This window comes from Panthera tigris, chromosome D4 (genome assembly GCF_018350195.1).
Source record: "Panthera tigris isolate Pti1 chromosome D4, P.tigris_Pti1_mat1.1, whole genome shotgun sequence".
Classification (NCBI taxonomy): domain Eukaryota; kingdom Metazoa; phylum Chordata; class Mammalia; order Carnivora; family Felidae; genus Panthera; species Panthera tigris.
The window spans coordinates 28473491-28499640 of record NC_056672.1 but is presented as its reverse complement, the minus strand read 5'-3'; the positions used below and the strand labels follow the sequence as shown (position 1 = coordinate 28499640).

Here is a 26150-nt window from a genome sequence, read left to right as displayed (position 1 = left end):
GACAGAGAGAGACAGAGCATGAATGGGGGAGGGGCAGAGAGAGAGGGAGACACAGAATCGGAAGCAGGCTCCAGGCTCTGAGCCATCAGCCCAGAGCCCGACGCGGGGCTCGAACTCATGGACCGCAAGATCGTGACCTGAGCTGAAGTCGGACGCTCACCCGACTGAGCCACCCAGGCGCCCCTAAATGTTTATTTTTGAGAGAGAGAGAGAGAGAGAGAGAGAGAGAGAGAGAGAGAATCCGAAGCAGGCTCCAGGCTCTGAGCTATCAGCACAGAGTCCAATGCAGGGCCTAAACTTACCAACCATGAGATCATGACCTGAGCTGAAGTTGGACACTTAACCGACTGATACACCCAGATGCCCCACCAAACTCATAAGTTTTGAATAACTTGTCTTTTAGAGCATAAGGAGGTGGGGAGGGAAGGAAACTTCGAGAGGTATTGGGGAAACTGGGTTATGAAATAGAGTCTCAGCTGCAGCTCTATCCCTCCATCGAGAATATTTGTTGCTTCTTCCTTGGCATCCCCACCTGTCCTGTCTCTGAATTCTCACTCACACCTGCATTGCTGCCATGGCAAAGGGGGAGGCTTCCTGAAGAAAATGTTCCGAACTGTAGACATGGGCTCATTGTGGTGTGGGGATGGAGGTGGGGAGCAGGCAAGGACTAGGCCTTCAAGGTACAACACATGGAACAGGGAAGAGCCCTGGGCCAGGCTGCCTGGGTTTGACTCCACCTCTGAGGCTTCTTGATGTCGGGTGAGTTATCCAAACATTTAGATTCTGAGTGCTTCATCTACACAATGGAGTTGATAAAGATTTTTCCCTCTTGCTTATGACTATGAAGAGAGGCTGTGGTTTTAGCATCTTGAGTGATTTCTTGGCAGGATGCAGACGAATGTGTTCAGAAACCAGGGAGAAGTCCAAGAATGGCCTTTGCAAAATGGCTCAGGTAGAACTGTTCATTAATATGGCAGCTCATTCCCTCCAGGTGCATGTGCTTCAGCTCAAAATGCTGAGAACTGCGCTTCCTTCAGTGCCAGCGGCCTCTGGCAAAGGGTTCTGTCCAGAGACAATAACACACCATGTTCCTCTTTTCTCTTCCGCAGACCTCAGACGACGAGCCTTCCGAAAAGGATGCTTTGCAGCCAGGCCGAAATATTGTGGCTGCGGGCTATGCCCTCTATGGCAGTGCAACCCTCGTGGCTCTTTCCACTGGGCAGGGAGTGGACCTCTTCATGCTTGACCCTGTAGGTACCCAATATGGCAGCATCAGTACTTAGGACTCCATGTGCCTCTGTGCTTTAATTCCAGTCCCCTGGGATAGTTTTCTGGTCATTCTTAATACTTGCTTTTTGGGGCCAGAGAGTCTAGTTGGTGAGCCAACACCAACATCAAAAAACGTTAAAGACTTTTGTGTAATGGAGGGCATTTGAAGGGTTCTTAGGGGTCTGTCTTATCAACCCAGACCCTGTCCATAAGGAGTTTCTAATCTAAAAATGTGTTAAACCTCTTTGGCTTATGGGAATACAATGATTTAAAAAATCATAATGTTGCCAATGTCTAGACAGTAACATGGACTTTTTAGAGCAGCACCATGCAATAGAACTTTCTGTGACCATGGATATGTTCTATAATCTGTGCTGTCCAATTTGGTAGCCACTGGCCCCATGTGGCTATTGAATACTTGTAACGTGATTAGTGTGATTAAGAAACTGGGTTTTAAATTTTATTTTATTTTAATTAACTTAAGTGACTACCCTATTGGACAGCTGGGTTTGTAGGACTGCCTCTAACATACATGTTCTTCCCAATTAAGTAAAGGATGTTACTGCATTAATGGTAAAGCTCAAAATGAAAGCTGAAATGGGCAGGTCTTGAGGACCAGGAAGCAGGAGTCACAGGAATGGGCTTGCAGCTTGGCCAGTCTGGTTTGGACACTACCTCTGATTCTGTGTCTCTCACTCCAGGTTCACTTGCCAGGGAGGAGAATTTAATTTGCCAAGATAAGTCAAATGCATGAACTGAGCTAGAGGAGGCTCAGTCTAGTCTTCCTAGATTGGCATCCACTGAGGAGAGTTAGTTCTTCAAAGGGAGTCAGGCTGCTTTTAGGAAGTATTACTCCACACTGGGCTGTTCCAAAGCAACAAATGTCCACAGCAAGTTATTAAATTTAATGAACTGAAAACCACCAAGAACTTGCCTCTAATAAAAAGAAGTTGGGTTTACTGAACAAGGGAGGATGTGTTCTAGAGGAACTGTAGAGTGTTGTGGTAGGAGGGAGTTGGGATGGACTTAACTATATAGCAAGTGGGCTTTTGCTTGATCTCAGGAGGATTCAAGAAAGAGAGGGTTAGTTCTGGTTTGGGAGTTGTCTAGAAGTGGGCACAATTAATGATTGTATATCAATAATTTTTATCTAGGAGGTGGGAAGATTAAAGTGAGGGTAGAGATTCATTGGGAAAGAAGCAATCATCACATACAGAAGAGAGGGATGCTTAGTTACTTTTGTGGCTGTTGAGTATTCTTATCATTGTCTTATTTCAGACATGGTCAACATGGTCTTGCCTCTTTATACTCTTGGAATGTAAATTCCTATGTTTATTAGGAACCTTCTAGTCTAGCTGCCAGCTGTGAGCTGTCATCGTGGGGGATTTTCACTTTCTTAGTCTTTGAAGTTCATTAAAGCTGATTACATTTCCAAGCCTGGTTTTCCTCTTAGTGACTTAGAGAGATATCTAGCCTTTCAAAGTGATACCTGCAACCACCTAATCACATCCATAAGTACTCAGATAAACAGGTACCTGAGGGATGTCCTTATAATACCAGCACTCAGATAAAGGGGTACACTGGGGATATCCTGCAGAGCAACCACAGTGGGGGCACTGCCACATTTTTATTAATGATTCTGAAGATTTTAAAAATTTTTATCCATTTTACTCCTTATGCCAAGTGAATACAGTTTCTGATGGAAGGGATTTCCTCCTTAACTTGTGTAAGAGTCACTGGGATATCAGGAACTTTTAATGGTTTCTAAGACTGAGTCATTTACATAAATGGACCACACATTGGTAGGGGAACTGCATCGCCCACCCTTATGACAAATCCAATCCGTGAAACTTCTTCCTCTCATTGTCTATGGCCCAAAACTCCCTTGAAACATTAGGAATTAACTGGGGATGAGAACTTGGGGGATAAATACTGCAAGCTTCCCTATAAATGAGTAACTGGGCAGGCAGTGAACATTACCAAGGAACCGTTCCTGCTTTCCTTTGAATTATTTCATCTCTTGCTCGTGGAGCTATGGAAGGATGTGGCACCCCTGGGTTCCTCCAGCAGTCCCACATTTTTTGATGCTCTCTGATTGCTCGGCAGTGTGCTGTGGGCTTCTGTTTCCTGGTTTCTCTCTTCTTCCAGGTGTTTCTCTTCATCTTTCTAGGCTCTCGGTGAATTTATCCTGGTGGAAAAAGATGTCAAGATAAAAAAGAAAGGAAAGATTTTCAGTCTGAATGAGGGCTATGCCAAGTATTTTGATGCTGGCACTTCGGAATATGTGCAGAAGAAGAAATTTCCAGAGGTGAGTGAAGGAAGTCTAACACAGTAGCAGGGAGAATGCTGCCTCACTGGATCCCTGTTTGGGTGGTGGCTTTGGGAGCCTGGCTGACAGAGGTCGGTGCCACTGATTATGGCTCTGGTTGGTATGAGAATGACTGACCCTGCCTTTCTTCATAAATGACCAAAGTCTTTTATAGCTAAAGTTACCTACTCAAGATAATATTCCCCAGTTAGTTTTTTTAGGAGACATTGTTTATGAAGAAGACAGACTACATTTTCAAAATTCAGGATTCAGGCCTGAACTTCTCAAGTCATTTGTTTACTGAGCTACCACCTATGTAGATTCTGGTCATTCCATTTTATTTTATTTATTTTTTTAACGTTTATTTATTTTTGAGACAGAGAGAGACAGAGCATGAACGGGGGAGGGTCAGAGAGAGAGGGAGACACAGAATCCGAAACAGGCTCCAGGCTCTGCGCGGTCAGCACAGAGCCCGACGCGGGGCTCGAACTCACAGACAGCGAGATCATGACCTGAGCCGAAGTCGGCCGCCCAACCGACTGAGCCACCCAGGCGCCCCTGGTCATTCCATTTTAGATGGAATAATTAATTCTATTTGAAAGTCCCATTCATATGCCCTAATATCAGGGCCTTGTGTTTACCCCAAGCTTTAGGACGTTTTTTGTCTCTCAAAGGGATTACCACGTTCTAGACTTCATGTGGCTGTTAATGCAGCCCAAACACTCCAGTCAGTATGTCCACCATACTAAGAGAGCTTTTAAGACAGGCATGGGAGCAGAGCCAAAGAATTTCTAGACCAGAAGTGTAAATTCTGGTCTAAGTTGGAAGAGGGGCTCAAGCTTGTTTACAAGTGGGACCCTCTCTCACCAAACTCTGGGGCATGTCATTGGAATTAAAAAGTCAGTGTTCACTTATCACAGAAATAGTAGACTGCTGAGCCCAACATATTAACCAATATTTCTATATGGAATCAAAGATGAGACCCTTTTAAACAGCAAAGGAAGGTACCTATTTCCCAATATAAAGCAAATCTCCAGAATCCTCCAGTTGCCTTTTAATGTGAAACCTGAGATTTACTATGTATCTGTTCTTAGCATAAAAGGCATTGTTTTGCCTATAGGACGTTTTGGTTTTGCTTGCTTACTTTTACATAAAATCCCTTACAAGTTCCATAAACTGAAGACTAGGGATTAGTTGTTAGGGAAAGTCGCTTTCCGGCTTCAGAAAGTTTAGTCTACATGCAATGGCTGGAAACTAGTGTGAATGCTTGATAATTTTCTCAGGCAATGCTTGAGAGTCCAGGGAGGTACTTTCTTCTGGATGTAAAAACAATGATCCATTTTGACTCAAGTGCCAGATGGTCTTGGGAGCGTCCAATTCTGACTGATCAGAAGAACAGAATGAAACCTAGAGTTGGATCCCAGAATTTCTACCTAAAAATACAAAAAGGAATTTTGACTTTGGACAAATGGGAATACACTCAACAGGGTGGTGGGCATCCTCCTGGCTGTAGTGGAGGTTTGCAGTGATCCCTTAAAGAAATTAAAAGAAAATTAGGGAAAATAATCTGTGCCCCCTTCCTCAAAAATTCTCTGTGAAGAGAGAGGGGCAGAGATGAAAGCAGGAGAGGTTGGCCTGATGGGTGTTGGCTTGAAGCTGTTGCTTTATTTTATTAAGTACTTTTTACTATTTTTAAATAAAGGAAGGCCCAGAGTTACCTGAGTGGCTCAGTCAGTTAAGCATCCAACTTCATCTCAGGTCATGATCTCATGAGCTAGAGCCCCTCATCAGGTGAGCTCAAGCCCCGCTTTGGGCTCTGTGCTGTCAGCATGGGATTTTCTCTCCCTCCTGCTCTCTTTCTCTCTCTGCCCCTCGTGGGATTCTCTCTATCTCTGCCCCTCTCTCATTCATGCCCCCCCCCAAATGAAGAAATAAAAATTAAAAACAAAAAAAAAACAAAAAAGAAAGGTCCAAAGAAGAAGGCAAAAAATAGTTTGCAATGTTTCTACTTGACTGAAACTCTGATTTCTATTCTTGTTAACAAAATTTAAAAAGTAATATATCTCAAAAGTTAAACATAGAATTACAATCTGACCCAACAATTGTGCTTTTATGTATATACCCCGGATAACTGAAAACAGGGATTTAAACACACACACACACACACACACACACACACACACGCACACGCACACACACACACACAAAGCCCCACCTTATACACAAATGTTCATAGCAACGTTATTTATAATAACCAAAGATGGAAACAATTCAATGTCCATCAACTGAAGAATGGATGAATAAGTGATGGTACATCCACACACGGTAGTATTATTCAGTCACAAAAAGGAGTGAAGTACTGTTGCATACCACAGCATGGGTGAGTCTCAGAAACATTTATGCTGAGCAGAAGGAGCCAGATGCAAGGACAAGGTTAATGTATAGAGTCAGATTAGTGGTTGCCAGGGGCTGAGGGAGGGGATGGCAGGGTCTAATTAATGGGTACAGGGTTTGCCTTTGGCTGATGGAAATGTTCTGTAATCTGACAGTCATTGTTGCACAACATTATGAACGTGTACTAAATGCCACTGAATTATGCACTTTAAAGTTGTTAATTTTATCTGATGTGAATTTTACTTCAATTTTAAAATGTGATCTAAGATGAGGAAATGTAAAACATACAGAAATATACAAAATTAAAAGCAAAAGCCTCCCCCCTCCCATACCCCCAGTCACGTTGCTCTTTCCAGGGATGACCACTGCTCAGTGTTGCTTCTATTCTTTGAGCTGGGACAGCGGGAGGGATTATGCACATCCATCTCCATATCTACCCCTTCACCCCTTAAGATCAGGTAGAGCATATTAGTCTCACCTGATTTTCTCTTTCATGACTTGAAGATTGTTCTACATAAGCACAGACAGATTTGTGGCATTGACTGAAGGGGCTGCCCAGCCTTGTGTTGAGAGGACAGAATGAGCTAATTCCTTATGGAGAAAAGCTTTGCTTGCCTCTGATTTTCCACCAGGAGACCCAGAGCTGCAATGGAGATGCCCAAATGTGTACACTCGTGACCTTGTGCAAGTAGATGTGCACAGCACATTGCTTACTGGGGTTACTGGATCCAAGTATATGAGCACTTAACATGTTAATGTTATCAAATACTCTTCCACAAAAGTTGCATCAATTTAGTCTCTGGTGCCATATGAAAGAGTACCCGTTTCCCTGCATCCCTGATGGTGCTAGATATGGTGAATCTTTAAAAATTTCTGTCCATCTGATGGTAAACAATGAACCTTGTGGCTTGACTAGTGTGTAATTAATTATGATTTATGTCATACATGTTTGCTTGTATTTATTAAGCATCTACTTTTGTCTTGGTAAATTGCCTATTTCTATCTTTTCAAATATTTAATTAGTATTATTTATCTTTTTCTTGTTGCTTTGTATAAGTTCTTAGTAAATGAAGGAAAATAGCCTTTGTGTGTTATTCATATTAGGAATATATCGGGACTTTCAACTTTTGATCCTATAGAGATGCTTACAATTTCATGTTATATTTATTTATTTTTATTTTATTTATTGATTTTTTATTTTTTAAAATTTACATCCAAATTAGTTATCATATAGTGAAACAATGATTTCAGGAGTAGATTCCTTAGTGCCCCTTACCCATTTAGCCCATCCCCCCTCCCACAATCCCTCCAGTAACCCTGAGTTTGTTCTCCATATTTATGAGTCTCTTACGTTTTGTACCCCTCTCTGTTTTTATATTATTTTTGCTTCCCTTCCCTTAGGTTCATCTGTTTTGTCTCTTAAAGTCCTCATATGAGTGAAGTCATATGATATTTGTCCTTCTCTGACTAATTTCACTTAGCATAATACCCTCCACTTCCATCCACATAGTTGCAAATGGCAAGATTTCATTCTTTTTGATTGCTGAGTAATATTCCATTGTATATATATACCACATCTTCTTTATCCATTCATCCGTCGGTGGACATTTGGGCTCTTTCCATACTTTGGCTATTGTTGATAGTGCTGTTATAAACATGGGGGGTGCATGTGTCCCTTCGAAACAGCACACCTGTATCCCGTGGATAAATGCCTGGTAGTGCAATTCTGGGTCGTAGGGTTTATTTTTAGTTTTTTGAGGAACGTCCATACTATTTTCCAGAGTGGCTGCACCAGCTTGCATTGCCACCAACAATGCAAAAGAGATCCTCTTTCTCCGCATCCTCACCAATATCTGTTGTTGCCTGAGTTGTTAATGTTAGCCATTCTGACAGGTGTAAGGTGGCATCTCATTGTGGTTTTGATTTGTATTTCCCTGATGATGAGTGATGTGGAGCATTTTTTCATGTGTCAGTTGGCCACCTGGATGTCTTCTTTGGAGAAGTGTCTATTCATGTCTTTTGCCCATTTCTTCACTGGATTATTTGTTTTTTGGGTGTTGAGTTTGATAAGTTCTTTATAGATTTTGGATATTAACCCTTTATCTGATATGTCATCTGCAAATATCTTCTCCCATTCTGTCAGTTGCCTTTTAGTTTTGCTGATTGTTTCCTTCGTTGTGCAGAAGATTTTATTTTGATGAGGTCCCAGTAGTTCATTTTGCTTTTGTTTCCCTTGCCTCCGGAGATGTGTTGAGTAAGAAGTTGCTGCGGCCAAGATCAAAGAGGTTTTTGCCTGCTTTCTCCTCGAGGATTTTGATGGCTTCCTGTCTTACATTTAGGTCTTTCATCCATTTTGAGTTTATTTTTGTGTATGGTGTAACAAAGTGGTCCAGGTTCATTCTTCTGCATGTCGCGGTCCAGTTTTCCCAGCACCATTTGCTGAAAAGACTGTCTTTATTCTGTTGGATATTCTTTCCTGCTTTGTCAAAGATTAGTTGGCCACACATTTGTGGGTCCATTTTTGGGTTCTCTGTTCTGTTCCATTGATCTGAGTGTCTGTTCTTGTGCCAGTACCATACTTTCTTGATGGTTACAGCTTTGTAGTATAGCTTGAAGTCTGGGATTGTGATGCCTCCTGCTTTGGTTTTCTTTTTCAAGATTGCTTTGGCTATTCAGGGTCTTTTCTATATATTTATTTTTTGTTATATCTAATGGATTTTGTGTACCAAATTATAAATTAACGTATTCATGTTTCCTTCTTCTGTGCTGTCCAATACATAGCTACTACCCACATGTCGCTATTTAAATTTAAATTAATTACCATTAAATAACATGTAAAATTCCATTTTCATCTATACTAGTCTCATTGCCAGAGCTCAACAGCCACATGTGGTCAGGGGCTGCCATGTTGAACAGTTGAACATGGTGATAAAAAGCATTTTCATCATCACAAAGAATTTCATTGGACAGCCTTATTCTAAATTATTTGTGAGTTTCTCCTTTTAAGTCTATCTCCATCTTGAAGTAATTTGGTTGTCAAGAATGAGGGTAGGAGTCTTACACACCTGTTTTCTAAGCAGCTAGCCCAGTGCTGCTCTCTGTATAGTGCTCTTCCATGTTGATTGGAAGGTCATGTTAACCATAAATGAATTTCTTGTCTATCTTTAGGCCCAGGACCATGCTCTATTCTGATCTACTGTTTGGTGTTTGCATTTCTTCTTTAAATATGTAAACATTGTTAGTTCACTATATGTTCTTAGATTTGGTAGAGATACATATGTTTCTCTTGTTCTTCATTTTCATAAATGTTCAGGTTTACTTTGGCAGATAATTTTAATATCATTTCTTTTGAGTTTCTTCCCCAAAAAGTCTTGATATTTTCTAAGAGTTTTAGAGTCTTAGCTCTTATGTTTAGGTCATCTATCAACTTTGAGTTAATTTGTCATATGGTATAAGGTAAGCTTTTCGGTTTTTTGTAACATTGGATTATTCATCTTCTTACCATTGAATTGTAAATTCATTTATTTTTACTCATTTATGTATGCTAGTCTCCCCCTTTAGTTGGTGATTTCCTTGGGACTGTCTTCCCAATTTTGGCCTCCTCGGGGCCCAGCCTGGTGCCTGGCATAAAGAAGATGCTGAAAAAAAATTGTTTTAATGTTTATTTATTTATTTTGAGAGAGAGAGAGAGAGAGAGAGAGAGAAAATCCCAAGCAGGCCCCATGTTAGCATGGGGCTCAGTCTCATAAACCGTGAGATAATGACTTGAGCCAAAATCAGGATTTGGACACTTAACTGACTGAGCCGCCCAGGTGCCCCTGAAAATTATTTATTGAGCTGAATTTATACAAGATTTCTGAACATGGCTACTCATGTTGTTATCTAGGAGAGCATATTGCAGATTTTGCATTGCATCTAATACTCAGGGTTTGGAATCACCTACAGTGCCTGTTTTTATTGCATTCCAATTTGTTTTGTTGGGTGAATTTCTCTTGCTGTCTAATCCAAGCCTAAATGCTTTTGGGGTCTCCCTCTTTCCTTAGAAGCCTTTAATAGTTAATTTCCCGTGCGTTGCAAACTTCCTAAACCAGGATACTTTGGTAATGGAGTATCTAATTCAGATGAGCATCTTATCTCCTCTCTCTGCCTTTTAGGATGGCAGTGCTCCCTATGGGGCCAGATACGTGGGCTCCATGGTGGCTGATGTGCACCGCACCCTGGTGTATGGAGGGATCTTCCTATACCCAGCGAACCAGAAAAGTCCTAAGGGCAAGGTAATTCTCTTTTGTCCAGTGGCTCTGGTCAGTAAGCCAGTTGGAGTTCCCTTTCTCTTCATGTCTGCTTTTTAGTTACTGCTCTGTCCTTTTCGCGTCAACTTGTCAGTGGGCATGTGGAAGAGAAATGAGGGCTATTTCCCATTAATGAATTTGAGGCTGTGGGAGAGACGAAAATTGTCGTTGTTGGCAATTTTCACTGGCCTTCACTTCCCCTTTTCCTCATGCCTGTAACTCACCAATGAGTCAGCTGTGTTCATCTACCACTTTCTACATATTGTGCCTGACCTGTAGCTTCAGCACCACCTGATTCTAGATTAAGGATCCTTTAAAGATCTAATGAAGAGTATGGACTCACATTCCAGAAAAAAAATGCACATAAACATACACACTACATACGTTTTTAGGGGGTTCACAGATGACCTGAAGTCTACCCATGAAGCCCCTAGAGAGTTCCCAAACTCTAGAATAAAAACAGATCAGAACTTATTCAATATTTCTACAAAGGTAGCTCCTGGAAGATCTTACTGCTAGTTTATGACACAAACCCCAAAATACTTGTATTATTAGGTGGGAATCTTATGATCCAAGTGCATCTGTCTTGAATAGACCCTCCCATAGAAACGTGTCTGTTTTTTAGCCAATCACAGAAATCATAGGTAAGTAGACACATCAAAACACAGATCTACTGTATTCTTGGGGCACAGCAACAATTAGCCACATGTATATATGTCTCCCAGGGTGTGCAATTTGAATTATTGGAATGCCGGATTCAAAGCCATGGTAAGAAATCTCAGAGCACATGGGACCAGAAGGAAGATTTTTAATATGCAGATTGGTGTATCAGAATTTCTCTTCATGCGAGTGTTTAGTTCATGTATGTTATAACCTTTGGGAGTAAGAATCACAGATAAGTCTGCATGAGAGGTGCTGGCCTGGAGGATTGAATGAGATCCAGAAAATGAGGAAATGCTTAAATACAACCACTCTTGCTGCCTACTCAGTTCAACACAGAAAACATTAGGCTAATTATTAATAATTGTTAAAATGACTTAAAAGTGATGATTCACCAAATTCTACTGAAATCATTATTACACTATATGTTAACTAATTTGGATTTAAATACAAGTAAAACAAAATAAAATGATTTAAAATAAGTCAGAAAATATCCACATATAATGACCTAGACATTTCTGTAAGTACATATAATTCCATATATAGATCTATATTCATAACACCATAACCATCATCCCTATTGAAAATACCATTGGTTCCTGAACTCAGTGTTTTAGCTTTTGTGGTCTCTGTGACCACACTTGTGTGTATTTTGGGGGTGGGGTGGTTGTGTACACCTTTCCTCCTATGTGTGCTTGTCTCTTTTTATCCATTTAGATTTTAACTGCAGAATAAAGTAGATCATGAGGACAGCAGGCCAAACTCTGAAAACCTGAGAATTGTGTCTTAAGATGGATTTACTCTAAGGGAAACTTAAGGTGAAGGGCAGCCTTGGGCAAACTTTATGCGAGAATCCTATGTTGTTTTTTTAAAGTATCTGAATCAACATGATACAAACAAAGGCTGCTTGGTTACAGTCTGAGACTTTATTGCTGACATCCCAAATTCCCAGGCAAGGGAAGAAGGGGCTGAGGTCTATAAGCTGACCTAGGACCGATTGGCTTCCAGTGTCCCTCCTGTGGATGATCAGAGACAAAACTAGCCAATCCAAGTGTGTCCACACCCACTGGGGCTTCTTTGCACTCTGCTAGGATGCCCACAACTCTGAGAGCTAGAGGTCTAGGGAGAGGGCAGCATACACTGTTTTACCAAAATGGCAGTAAATGCCCTCTGGAATCTTAACTTACTGTCTCCTGAATGTCCGGCTCTCCAACCTAGACCAGAGATCTTTTGCTCCTCACTGTGAAATAATAATAATTCAAAAACCAGCACAGAATATGACTGCTTCTCAAGGTAGTTTCAAATGATCTTCAGAATCGATTTGAAGAAAAGAATAGAAAAGAAAAAGCTGCAGAGAGCTGGGCCAACCACTTTGGAAGCTGATTACAGAAATGAACTGGTTTTCTTTTAAATGCAAATTTTGTACCTATTGGGGAAGGAAGGAGAAGGTGGTACGATATTGAGGTAGAACATGCAGCTGGACCATCCCCCTGGATCTAATGTGATATGTGTGTGTGTGTCTGGTGGGGGTGGGGGTGGTGAGGAGGAGGGAATCACAACATAATCACAGAAATAGATCCCAAAAAGCATTCGGTCCAGCCCATTTCATTTCAACTTTTTAAGTACTCACTGGATGCAGGGCAGACACCTGCTAGTTCCCTTAGTGCCTCTTAGAAAAGGCAGCCCTTCCTCAGGACAGTCTCAGCCCTGGGTCCACACGCACAACTTGGCAAGCAGGACAAAGGCTGACTTTACTCTCCTTACCCTGCCCCCTGTGGCCCTCCACTGGGAACCCTTGGGTAACGGATGCAGTAGCCTTGTTTGGACACTTCCTTGTGTCAGCAAGTCCTGGGAACGGAGATATCACAATGACCAACCAAGACAGACTCTGTTGCTGCCTTCAAGGGGGAGCATATAAGGAGGAAGGCAGTTACTAAACAGAGCTCAGTGTGACAAATATATGAAGAGGGATGTGCTATTGGAGTGCAAGCAGTAGAAGTTAATTCAGTCTCGGGGGCTAAGAGAAAAGACCATTTAAATACTAGCAACCTACCTCGTCAAGTTGATGCTTGAGATGTGGAATTCCTCCATATGATCTCAGACACTGAGGTTATCCTGAGAGGCTACCTAGTATTCTCCAGGTGACCTCCCATCCCACCCAAGCCGGACTCCTTCCTAGTCATAAGGCCTCACGTACAGAGGCTCCTGACCAGGCCTCAGCGTCAATTTGCCTCATTGCCAAACTGTAAGAAACTAGTATCTAGATCTCATACTTCCAGACAAGGAGGCAGGTCTCCTATGAACACAAAGGTCACAAGATGGGTAGATACTGACCAGCAGTGCCCCAAAGATGTGATGATGAACAACGTCTGATGCACCCAGCCTTCTGGAGGGCCCTGACTTCAGGAAGCCCACTCTGCTGGGTTGCCCAGTGTGCTCATGCTAATGAGACAGAAGTTCAGCAGTTGTAATTCCTTCACTGAGCTTTAGGGGTATGTCATAGGACTTTTGGCAGCTTGCCAAGCTTGTCCACCTGACTCTGTTTCTCCACAGCTCCGGCTCCTGTACGAGTGCAATCCCGTGTCCTACATCATAGAGCAGGCGGGAGGCATGGCGACCACAGGCACCCAGCCTGTTCTGGATGTGAAGCCGGAGTCCATTCACCAACGAGTTCCCCTCATTCTAGGGTCCCCGGATGATGTGCAGGAATACCTCACCTGTGTACAGAAAAGCCAGGCAGGCAGGTAGTGGGTTTGACCCTGCAAGCTGTCTTCTCTTTGCCTTGTCCCTTCTATTAAGGGCCCTAAATAAACGATAAGTGGAAACAATGGTGACGAGTAACAAAAGGCAAAGCTCCGGAGTCACATCCAGAACAGCAGTGAACTGCTTGTCACAGATCCAGACCCTAGAGGCGGTTCTGTGCTCAGTGTAAAGGGCTCAAAATAAAAACCCACGTGTGAAAAGAAAAACTTTGATTTGTCTTCTTTCATGGGCGGCAGCTAGTAGAGATATAGTTCTAAGTCTGCCAGCCAGGGAATTGGCAACTACCGACTTGCGGCAAAAAGTCCAGAGATTAGCTAAGAATTTGTCTTGGTTGGCTTATAATTTGAACCTAATGTATTTTCCTGTAGTGATTCATTTCCTTTCTTGTGAAAGAGATAAACGTATTTAATATATATTCTATATTTAAATGTATATTTACATGTACTTAAATGGCTGGCAGTTACGGAAGAGCTTTTGTCTTACTTTGGATACGTTTTGAGTTAGAAATCTTATGGCTATTAAATTCTGAAGCTTCAGATTGAGCCTTTTTCGGGAGTGATGATTTGGATGCCCAATAATTGTTTGAACAGAAAGGTGTGGTCACCTGTTGACTAAGCCACATATGAAACAGAGTTAAGATTTAAAAATTAATACCTACTTTTCTCAACCCCTTAACTTTGAATTTTCATTTTGGGGAGAAGATTTTAATTTATCCTAGGGCCTGACCAGAGTGCATAGTTAAATATCAATCATTTTTCAAAATTATGTCAGCATTGCGATTGGGGTGGCATATACATCAGGAACCTCAGCTTGTTTTCACAAGAATTACTATATATGTATATGGACCCAGAGGACAAAAATCCTTAATGAAATATTGACAAATCAAATCCAGAAGTACTTAAAACAAAGATGCATCAGGACAACATCAGGCTTAACCCAGGGATTCAAGAGTGACTCAACATTAGAAAGTCCATTAAAGTAATGCATTAGGCAATGGTGGTGGGGAGGTGGGGACTAGGAGGAGCCATGGGCAGAAGCGAGGCTCTCCTTTCTCACTGTGGCTTTGGGTGGGTGGTTCATACAACCCAATGCAGATGTCAGCATGTGTATAATTCAGGACTCAGCGTTGTTCCTCAGCTAAATATGGCTTGGCAGCAGTAACAATAGCGGCAAAATTTTAATATGCAATTGAAATGCTTTCAGCCTCTCCAAAGGACACAATTTTTTTTTTTTTTAAGAAACATTCTGATTTTAACCAATGGGCTACTTTATTATAGACTTCATCTGAAATGTTTATCTCAAAGATCCCAACTGATGTCTTCACTTCAAAATCTCTTAGGAACACTTTGATTTGGTGAGCGTACAGCACCTGGTCTAAAGACTGCACAGCCATGAGGAGAAGGTTTTGCTGGAAACAGAGGTGAGAGACAGCACCTTCGGTCATGGTGTGTGTTGCTTTGATAAGTGTGGCGGACGCTCAGAAGATCCATGCACCATTCATACGCCTCCTTCTTCAGGCTGAGACCGTGGGTCCCTGTAAGTGAAATCCTGAAACAAGGAGCTGGGAAGAGCTTAGGACTCCCCCACTCCATTCTCAGAGGCCACATATCAAAGATTCGAGGGAATTGGTGGAATGGTGCCTGAGTGACTGTCCTTCCATAGGCAGGGGACAGAAGAATTATTGGTGGGATCTCTGGTCTAAGTGATCTGAGGATCCCTTTCTTCTTGGTTTCTCATTCTCTCCTGATTGCCTTCCCAGGTTAAATGTTTGGACCTGTCTCAGGGGGAATCCAGGTGTTCTTTCCATTTTCTAAAAAAAAAAATAATAATAATGTTTATTTTTGAGAGAGAGAGTAAGAGAGAGAGAGAGAGGAAGGGGCAGAGAGAGTTGGAGACAGAATCTGAAGCAGACTCCAGGTTCTGAGCTGTCAGCACAGAGCCCAATGTGGGGCTCGAACCCATGAGCCATGAGATCATAACCTGTGCCGACATTGGACACTTAACCAACTCAGCCACCCAGGTGCCCCTTGGTTTGCTTTCCATTCTCTAGCATTTCCCAAAGTACTCTTTATGGGTCTGGCCCCACTTGGGGAAGGTGGGACTATTCACTGGTTTGCATTGTACTCTGGGCAAATGGGCTTCAGCAACTGGAAGGCAGAGCCATTAACACAAGGAGAAAAGCCATATGATTATTTTAATAGATGTTTTTTAAAAATAAGAAGAAGGCATGCTGTTTCAAATCAGTGGGAAGAGAATGGTGGATAATTAGCTAGTCGTCTGGGAAAAAAATAGAAGTGGATTTGCAAAACATATTACAGACGGATTCCAGAATTAAACATAAAAAATGGAAGTATGAAAGGGATATATTTATGACCCTAAACGGGACCAAAAGACAGCAAGAAAAATGTATAAAGGAAAGAGATGCGATTTAACAACATCCCCCACACAAAGTTAAGTCACTCCAAAGTGCAGGAGAAAATGTTTGTGACAGGTAATAAAAGGCACATTAAGGATCATACATATTAAGAGAAAAAAGATAAACCACCCCCCCCAGAGAGATAAACTAAGGATATAAAACTGCAGTTTGTGAAGAGAAAAATACAAATAGTCTATAAACTAGTGGGAAGATGGTGAGACTCCCTAAGGATCAGGAAATGAGAAGAACATGGCCCATCTGTTCTCACTTAGCAGATGCACAATAAACAGCAGTGACTGATCCTTTCAGATGTCCTCAGGTGCTGGGACATGGCCCTCTTCTGCCTGCTGGAGAGACAGATCACGGGACGGCCACGGGACGGCAATGTGGCAGCTCTGTGGACATTGAGAAGTTTAGATAAGCAGGCCCTCTGACCTGCGGGTCAGCAGGAAAACCTAGATGAGCCTTTCTAAAGTTACATATTGTCTGTAAGAGCAAAAAGATGGGAAGGATCGAAGTGTCCAGCAGTAGGGAGATGGTTGACTGTGGAAAGCTCTTCAGTGGTTTGAGAAAGTTGCGAATTACTTAGAAACCTGCTCCAGCTTTTATGAACATGGAAATAAATCCCTTCCCTAGTTCAAGGGACATCACAATAGACAAATGTGGAAAGAAATAAATATATTGGCACCATGCTAAGCCCTTTTGCTCCACCTAACCTGATGACAACACCATCTTTACTCTCTGTATTCACTTCCTGTAATGAAATCTAACCATCTTCTATCATTATTATTATTATTATTTGCAAAGAAGGGGAAAAGGCATGAGAAAGATATGCAGGAAAGTAGGACATGGTGGGTGGGTCTATAAGATGGGTCTGTGTACCAGTCTGAGTTCTCCAGAGAAACACAACCAATAGGATTCAAGCCTTCCTGCCCTGACACACACAGACAGACACACAGACACACAGACACACACCCTATCCCACAGTCTTGAGGCCGAATTCCTTCTTCCCTTGGAGACCTCAGTTTTGCTCCTAAGACTTTCAAATGACCCAATAAGGATGTAGGGGTTCAGGACACGCTACTCCAAAATAAGCCACAGTGGCATATTGGTTATTTTGAGATGAAGGCACTTGAGAAGCAGCAGATAGATGCAGGAAGGGCTCTCTGACATCCCCTTTCCAGAAGCAGGTCATAAAATTTCCCTGAGAAAGGTGTTCTCCCCTGAGAAAGTTTCCAGCAAGAGAACATCCTGATCACTGGAGGCTGGAAGACAGCACTGAACACATCTCTGTGCAGACACAATTCCTAAATAACCCTCATCTTCCACTAGTTTTGCCTCCTGCCCTCAAATGTATTTCCTATTTGCTCCATTCAAGGGTTGGGACAGACACAGCCAAAGGGCAGCTGAGATGACATGTGCCTATTTACAACTACAAGAGCCAGACCCCACCCAGCATTCTCCTAGTGGACCATGGGCACATTGTTAGGTCTTTTGAGCTACAGGCCCAATATGGTAGCACTTAGTTAAATGAAGCAAATCAGCAAATGAAGACTCAGTATCTAACCTAACTGCAGTTTCAACTCCCTTCCCACTGAAATATAACCTTTAACCAGTAATAATGGGAATGTCCTGGTCAGCACTAGGAAATACATCAACAGACTCTTTCTCTTCTTAGGAAAGTGATCTTGCCTAAAATAAGATTCTTTGCTAATAATTTCCTTTTTTCTGTTCCCTCTCTACCTTTACAAACCTTTCTTTTTCTGTAGCTCTTGGAGCTCTCTTCTACTTGCTAGATAGATGAGAAGCTGCCTGATTCATAAATCCTTCATGAATCCTTCATGAACCATAAATCCTTCATTGAACCAATTAGCTCTTTATAATTTACTTGGTTGAGTTTTTGTTATTTAACAGCTTGATTCTACAGAAAGTTAATATATTGAAAACTGACCCCACTTCTACTTTGAAATGGTTTTATTTTAAAAGGTAAAACTTTATACATCAGTACAAAATATAAACATTCAGAAGTTATTAGACAAATCAATCACACAAAGCTGTTCAAAGCAGTATTTAAAGAAGTAACATTTTACTGGTATAAAATGTCACAGAATCAAATCACAAGTTCGAGCTCCAAGTGTTTTGCTCCACACAATAAGGTGTGGTCAGTTGTAAGATAAAATTCTTCTTTGTAGTATTCTGTTCCCAATCAAGGCCTTCTACAGAGATCATCTCATACAACAGGAAAGCTGGCCATGGTGGCGATTCCACAGTGGTTTTTCCGGTCTTTGGCCATCTTTATGTAGCCATCTATGCCCCAATTTGCACCCCAGCTGAAAGAAGACAGGGTTTGCCATTTATTACAAACAAACACATTTATCTTTATGAACAACAATACCCGATACTGAGCAGTGCACCAGAGGCTACGGCAGATTCAGGAAGAATCAGGAGAGGCCATTCTTGTTCATGATTGGATTCTAACCCAGCACAGAATTCTATCCCCAGACCTTTCACAGCCCACAAAATGAGAGACCCCAAAGCACTTGGGATCAGATGTGTTTCTGAAATAAGGAAAAATTTCCAATTTAGAAATGCAGTGTTACCAAAACTATAGCACTACCTTAGCAAGCTTGAGACAGTGTCTTCATGTTGTCATGAAATGAATATGTCTGTGTTTCCCCTACGTAGGGTAAAGACTTCTGTGATTTCAGAAGTGTGCTCAAGGGTTTGAGAACATGCCTTCAAACACTGATTTCGGAAAGGATTCCCTTTTCAATTTTAAAGATAAGTATTTTTGGCTTCTTATACCTGTTCTTGACAATCCAATATGTATTGTTTATCGACTGTCCTATTTCAGTGCCATAGCCAATCACCAGAACACCATGGTCCAGGTCTTCACTGCTGCAGTCTGGATCATAATAAATGCCTGGAAAAGTGAAACTCAATGCTAGGGTGAGGATTCCCATGTGACATGTGATAGCAACCCAGCCTATCAACCAGAGTAAGGGAGGCATTTCAACCTTCAGCGAAATGACATAACACCAGATAAGAGTTAGAAGCAGATCTTTTCTGAGCTAGGCTAGGGATTGAGGCTCTCATCTAGTACCGGCAGAAAGACAATTTGGCAAGAAGCATAAAACAACCTGTCAAGAGGCTTAAAAGAGCACTCATTGAAACCTTGTGATTTGACTTTTAGGATGTCAGCTTAAGGAAACAGCACAGAACACTAAATTACTTGAGCCAAGGGATTCTGTCCAATCTCAACAACAGTGGTAAAATTCTTTGGAATGTTTCATGGTCTAACAATTAGAAGAAAGTAAATTAAAGTATGCCAATTGAACTATATAGCCATTTAAATATATTTATGGCGTACTTAAAATTGTGGGGATGTGGTTCAAGTCATGTCAAACAAACAACAGGCACAAAAATTACATGTACAGAATGATGTTAAATCTACACCCTCCAAAATTCTACATCGACTTCTACATAACAAAGAGTCAATCTTGCTGTACCTTATGGTGGTTTCCCCATTTTTCTGCCTAAATTTCTACATAGACAGAGCTTACCTTCATGATAGAACTGGAAGGTAAAATGGCTTGCATCTATACCAACAGAGATGGGACCCTTGGTTGCTACAGCCACCATGAGGGCCTTCTCCTGCTGAGGGATGTCAAAGAAGCCAGTGTCATTGGCAGCAGAATCCTGGGGCTTGTATTTGCAGGATTCATCCTTTCAAAGGTGAAGGGGAAAAGACTTAATTACTACCATCCACTGGGAACATGACATCAAGACAGCTTACAGGTAAAAGATTTCCAAGTCAGGTTTGTTAACACATCCCAGGAGTTCAAATGCTATTGGTTGTTTTGAAATGGAAATATTCGCTGGTGTGTATTTAATGAGACACTCTCAGTCTACCTGTCCATAAGAATTTTGTTGCTCTGGAGAAATTTGCAATATATATAGAATGGTATGTATATCACCACAAACATAGAAATAGGAACAGCTATATGGTAACGATCTAAGCAGAGAAATGTGCCCGGCCGATACAGTTTAATGACAGATCTGACAGTTTGCAGATCTAGAGTCTACAATTTAAAATGTGCATATTCATATTAAGCGATGCCTGGGTGGCTTAGTCGGTTAAGCAGTTAAAGCGTCTGACTTCAGCTCGGGTCATGACCTCATGATTCATGAGTTCGAGCCCCGCATTGGGTTCTGTGCTGAGAGCTCAGAGCCTGGAGCCTGCTTCAGATTCTGTGTCTCTTTCTCTCTCTGCCCCTCCTCCACTCTCTCTCTCTCTCTCAAAAATAAATAAACGTTAAAAATAAAATGCACATATTAAATGTGGTATCTGTTTTCTTCAAATGTATTTAACTCTAAAAAACAGAACTGGAATGACAGGCAAAGAGCTCCACTCACCTGTGCATGATATGGATAGGATTCCTCTGAGTCCAGGCCTCCGTTGTCCTTAACATACTGGAAGGCATTATTCATTAGGCCACCATTGCAACCCTCATTGCCTTCAGCCTGAGAGCAGTCCACCAGGTTCTGCTCACTCAGTGAAACAAGTTTGCCAGTTTTCCGGAACATCTGTCCTTCAAGAGCACCAGTTGCACTAAAAGCCCAACAAGAACCACATGGACCCTGAAAACAAATCATAAAGCTCTCAGTCTACAAAACAAATATCAAGATTTGACAACAGCCCACAGATTTGAAAACTCTTAAAACATGGCGAACTGCACATTGTTTCTCAGTCTACCATAGCAAGGACACTGATTCCTTTAGCCTTTACTCTTGAGAGGGACCTGCTGAACATTGTCTCACCTGATCCTTCACAGGAGTTATATAGCCTTTCTCTCTCCAGTCCACAGATGAAGGGATCTTAGCAAAGAGAGGTGCTTGGAACACTTTCCCCTTCTTGTGCTTCTGCATTTGAAGGCCATTCATCACCTGCTTGAATTCTTCATTGGTCTTCAAGGAAAAGGGAATACAATGTTTGACAAGCATGAGATTTTTTTGGTAAAGTATTGGGGAGAGGAAGCACAAAAAGTCAGCAATCCATGCCACACTCACCATGTCACCAAAGCCATTCATTGCCACCGTGAAGCTGTGTTTCCCTTGCCTGTGTTCCCAATTGTGCTGTCTGATCATTTTCATATTCTTCTCCCACACCTCTTTCCTCCATCCTTCTTCATCCTGGAGACAAACATATAATTCATCATCTTTATTTCTATTTAAAACCAACTCACCTGCACCTAGCGGGTGTGCTCACAGAGAGGAGGAGAAACCACAGCCAGGGATGGCCTGATGCTTCCGCAAGCTGTACTCCAGCAACCACACAGCAGGACATATGCCCACGTACAGTCAAGGTGCCCCGCTTACTGCCTTGGTAAGAGCGGCCTCAAGAAGCTACTCCCTGCTATGAACTCCCACCAGCACAGACTGTTCTCTGCGGGGGTCCCTCTGTGCAGTTTAAATGTTACCAACCATGCCATATAGCTTCCTGTGTGTTGCCTTCCACTGGGACCATAGTTCATCTAAGCTCTGGTTGAGTTGCGGAGCAGCTGAGGCTATTCCCAAGCAAAGGGCAGCCAGGAAGAGAGAAGGATGCATGTTTCAAAACCTAGAAAGGGAAATGAGTTTCTAATTAGACCAAGCCATCCTCCTTTCTTCTGAGATGTTAGAGCCACTAAGGTGGAATTGAATTTATCCTCCCAAGCGTTTGCACAGGGCTGGGAAGGAAGGCTGAGGATGTGGGATGTGCTGGGGGCCTGCTGCCCTGCTCCCCTCCCTGAGACCCGCCTCCCACTGGCAAGGGATTTGGATCTTGGCGCAGGGAGGGGAGGGCCTCGCAGCGCGGCGTCGGAGGCTCAGGCTGCCACATAAGGAGAGGTCAGGCCCGGGGACAGCGCCTCCTGGGAGCCACGAACCTCCGACCCCCAAGGCAGGTGGCCTCGCTGGTTCCTCGGATGGCCCCCCTGCTCGGGTTTGGCGGGGGCAGACCAGCTGTGGTAGGTGCAGCTGAGCAATCTCAGTCACAGGTGCAGGTCCGGGAGTCCAGAAGGCCCTGCACTGGGCCGGCAGCCGCCCGTTTAAGACCTAGGATTCGGCCCGGCCAGCCCCGCCCTGCTCGCCTTGCTCAGGCTGCGAGTGGCTGAGCCAGCCTGTGGGCGGGGCTTCTGTGCCCTGGAGCTCTGTTCGCCTGGGGAGTGCGTTGCCTGGATCAATTGTCCCAGAGAGGAGGCCCTACCTGCTTCAGTGGCCCCGGGGGAGGTGAGCCGGGGGACCAGTGACAGCCCCGTGGAGGGGTCCGGCGTCTCCCTGGGGACCCGGATCAACTAATTACCACGAATTTATGTGTTGGCAGGTGGTTCACGTAAAGAACCTCACAGGGAGCCCCAAGTGGGTTTTCAGCGTCACCCTTCCTGTCCTTTAGTTCTAGCGTTTTGGGTTAAAATCTCCCGGAGGGTTGGCGGAGGATGCAGAGCCCACAGGGGGAGGTGTTATCACTGTGTCGGGATGGGATGCCCCTGGGTTATGAAGAATCTGGAGAGGGCTGACAGTGCCCCACACGGGGCATGCGCTGGGCAAGGCTCAAGTCCTTTCAGGGAAAGGGGCAGACGGAGAGGGGTGTCCGGGGAAGGTGTGGCATTTGGTAAGGCTCCTGTCCTGCCTCCCCCAGGCAGGGATTCTTCTTTCCTCAGAACTGACAGAAACGTGTCATTTACAGAAAAATCTGGCTTAATAAAAGAAAGGCAAAATGTAGAAACTGCTTTTTCTTTCCCACTCTCTGTGTTATGGAGTATTATGTTCCTCAGTATCCGACATGTTTTTCTTTAGATTTAAGAAATTTGCTTGAATGACTTTTACTTCGGTGGTTATTACTTTAATTTACATGTAATGCCAGGACTTCCATGGCAGTTTGTAAGAATATTTTCAATGGAGGAAAATATGTTTATATATGAATATTAATTTATGTAACTAAGCATTTAAGAAACACAACTGGAAACGTAACTAGCTGGGGAATGTGCCAGGATTTTCAGGAGATGTTGAAATTAAAAATACATTTGACTGAACTAGCTCCTGGTATCAGGGCAAGCTACTATTACCTGAGGCTTCTATTTGTGGGAGGTTGGGTGGAGAAAGGGGCAGAAATGCATCCTGCACTTCCAATGTAATTAATAATGACTCTCATCTGTGGGAGAAAGTCAAGTCCTTTCTCCCATGACGTGGGGTCGGAGGGACAGGCCCTTCTGCCTGGGGCATGTGGGTCCCGCCTTCTCATCATGCTGACACAGCCCTGAGGGATCACCGCTGGGCCTTCCGCTTCCCTCAGCCTCCTCCATCTGACCATTTCCTTTATGCTCCCTGGTGCTTCAGCAGTTCTGTCCCCAGTGGCCAAAAGAAACATTCAAAAACCTTTCTAGAAAGTTGTCAGGAATCCACGGATGACCTTAAACAAAGCTAGCCATATTTTTTAGAGGAAGTGATATTTTGGGCAAGGAATTTCCATTTGAGCTAGAGTTAGTTTTTTCCCTTTTGAAAATCATTTTGTTTATGTTTCCTTTTTTCTTTTTTTTTTTTTTTAAGTTTATTTTTAAGAGAGAGCGTGAGCAGGGGAGGGGCAGAGAGAGAGGGAGACGCAGAATCCGAAGCAGGCTCTAGGCTCTGAGATGTCAGCACAGATCCTGACACGGGGCTCAAACTCAGGAAGTGCAAGATCATGACCTAAGCTGAACTCGGATGCTCGACCCACTGAGCCACCCAGGCGCCTCTTTGTTCATGTTTTCTACTTAATTCAGAATTTTTTGGATTTATAACAGCTAGAGCTAATGAATCTAACATGCAGAGTGCAGATAAAGAAAAAATACATCTTATAGAAGTTTTGAACTAACGTACTTCTGCAATGCAACAAGGCATCCCCCCTTTTATAGGCACCATGGAGTTGGCTGGACTCCTTGGAGCCATAGGCAACTGGCCCTAATAGTTCAATGAACTGCAAAACAAAACAATGATCTGTCATTCCACCATTATGCCTCCATTCCCTAGGTCTGGAGGGGAGATAGCATTCATTCATTCAACAAATATTTATTTTAGGCCAATCATATATCAGGTGAGTGGTGAACATGGTGGTTGGCAGGCAAGAGACATGATATGTAAATAAATATTTACTAATTCAGGCCATTGATTTTGAAGCAAAACAGTTTTAGTTTCAAATTTTGATTCTGCTTCTCAACAGTCATGTAACTTTGGCAAGACACTTCACCTTGGAGGGTCTATAGTCCCACCTGTCAAAGGGAATAAAAAATGTCTATTTCTAAGGATTATAGAGGATATGGTGGTCAGCATACAATCCCTAGAATGTAGCTACTATTATTATGCTAAATGATGTTCTGGAATTTAAGAGGGCTCTTATCATCAAAACATCCTTGTTGGTGTCATATCTTAAGATATATCACTGAAAGTTTTAGAATATCAGACAGTCCAGATACAATAGGACACATGATAAGCCCTTGAGGGCTGTGGGGCAGGGGGCAAACACCTGAGGTCACCAGACCCAGCAGAGGTGGACAGAGGATTGGGAACACGAGGCCATAAGTCTCAGCTGGAGCCATGCCAACATGCTGCCTCCGGTGTGCTCTGTGCTCAAGGCTGGATGGAGAGCGAAGGACTAAGGTGACCTTGGAGACTCTCAACCAAACCAGCTTCCATCATCATGGCTTCCCCCCAGCATTTCCTTGCTTGTGGAGCCCCCAAATGTGCACGACGCACTGAAATAGGTCAACTGTGGGCAGACTGTTGGCAAAATGCAATGCTGAGTCCAGGCCTCGTCTTGGTGAACCTTGGTCATCGGTGATCCATCTGGGAATCTGGTGTTCTTCCCCCTCTTCTCTTGCATGTTTTCAGAAAAATAACAGGCAAGTGAAAAATGACTTTGTAGGTGTCTAGTGGATCCACTCTCCAATTGGTCCTGGCAAACTGAACTTGCCAACAAATATGAGTGAACAGTTGCCTTAAAATTTCAGTCTCTAGGTCCTGACCTATTTGTAATCTAATGGAAAAGGCAGTGGTTTTTTGTAAATATAGAGTATGTGGCTGTTTTATTCCCAAGAGGAACAATTAGCCAACCAGTTACCTGGCTCATGAACCACAATGTCACACATTCCTTATATTGTGCCCCTGGGGATGGGACAGTAAGCGCATTGTCACCCTGGCTTGTCTCGTCTCATTAGAGTTTTTATGAACAACTTGGCAGTGGCTGTTTTCAAGGACTCTCAGAGGGACCTTGGCCATTGTCCTTCTGGGAGTTTTTTCTGTTTTTTCTTTGGTTCCTTCTGTTTCTTCTTCTTTTTCTTTCCCCCCTCCCCCCCTTTTTTTTTGCTAAAAAACCAAAACAGTCGTTATGAAAAATTTTAAAAGTACAGATAAGCAAAAAAAGGGGAAAAATGCATCCAAAATTCTGGTCTTTGTGGCTTCTTGAAGCCAGTAGACAACTGGGATGTATGGCTCACTCACCAATGCTCTGCTTTGGATGATGGCCTTTGTTTACCATAATACCCCTTATCGTACCTTACAGATGAATGAACTGAAGCTTGGAGGGGCTTGGCAGCTTCCTCAGCTGGTGAGCAGGGAGCCAGGGTTTGATCTCAGTGGCTGTAACTCCAGACAAGGCAACACACAAGGCTGTACCAGACCCGGGATTGAAGGCTGGACATCAATAAAGATCATTAAAGAGAATTGCAGAGGACAATGGCTAATACTTTATGCTGCAGTGTGGGGACAGCAACCAAGGGACCACAGTCTTCCCTGGGCCCCCACATCATTACCCCAGGCACAGTCACTAACCCTCTGCCACTGTGTCCACTCAACATTTCTGGAAAGTGCCTCCTGTGTCTGTGACTGTGTATGGGGAGACCTCCCTTCTCCCTGCAGGAACCATCACCCTCTTCTCCTAGAAGAAGATCCTCCACCCTGAGTTATTTCTTCTAGAGTAGGTCTTAGGGTACAGTTGTCAGGGCTGAGGGAGACTGTATCAGATGCAGAGAGGGGCCCT

The 26150-nt window shown here is 43.0% G+C and overlaps 2 protein-coding genes and 1 long non-coding RNA gene across 3 annotated transcripts in view; 2 read left to right on the top strand and 1 right to left on the bottom strand.

Annotated features, from left to right (window-relative positions):
- The window catches only part of FBP2 (fructose-bisphosphatase 2), a 31011-nt gene extending 17133 nt beyond the window's left edge, over window positions 1-13878 (top strand). The window contains exons 4-7 of the mRNA XM_007089006.3: window positions 1110-1250; window positions 3440-3577; window positions 10126-10245; window positions 13474-13878. Coding sequence (XP_007089068.1) covers window positions 1110-1250; window positions 3440-3577; window positions 10126-10245; window positions 13474-13668 — 594 coding nt within the window. The 3' untranslated portion in view covers window positions 13669-13878. The remainder of the gene's footprint in view (window positions 1-1109; window positions 1251-3439; window positions 3578-10125; window positions 10246-13473) is intronic.
- A 4285-nt stretch (window positions 13879-18163) lies between these two features.
- On the bottom strand, window positions 18164-22223 carry LOC102970155 (procathepsin L-like). Its single transcript, XM_007089005.3, has 8 exons — window positions 22027-22223; window positions 21584-21719; window positions 21170-21292; window positions 20921-21067; window positions 20516-20740; window positions 19663-19825; window positions 18905-19022; window positions 18164-18429 (listed from the first exon to the last, which is right to left on the bottom strand). Exons 2-8 carry the CDS (start codon window positions 21707-21709, stop codon window positions 18330-18332), a joined length of 1002 nt encoding a protein of 333 aa, XP_007089067.1. The 5' UTR covers window positions 21710-21719; window positions 22027-22223; the 3' UTR covers window positions 18164-18329.
- A 77-nt stretch (window positions 22224-22300) lies between these two features.
- Window positions 22301-25839, top strand: LOC122233265. Its single transcript, XR_006210806.1, has 2 exons — window positions 22301-22369; window positions 25674-25839. It is a non-coding gene; the product is annotated as an uncharacterized LOC122233265 (long non-coding RNA).
- The last annotated feature ends 311 nt before the right edge of the window (window positions 25840-26150 follow it).

Coding starts and splice junctions, on each gene's coding strand:
- LOC102970155 (XM_007089005.3), bottom strand. CDS start 21,709: ATGCATCCTTCTCTCTTCCTGGCTGCCCTTTGCTTGGGAATAGCCTCA. Junction 19,826..20,515: donor CCTATCCATATCATGCACAG/GTGAGTGGAGCT, acceptor CACCTTTGAAAG/GATGAATCCTGCAAATACAA. Junction 18,430..18,904: donor TATTGGATTGTCAAGAACAG/GTATAAGAAGCC, acceptor GTCTTCTTTCAG/CTGGGGTGCAAATTGGGGCA.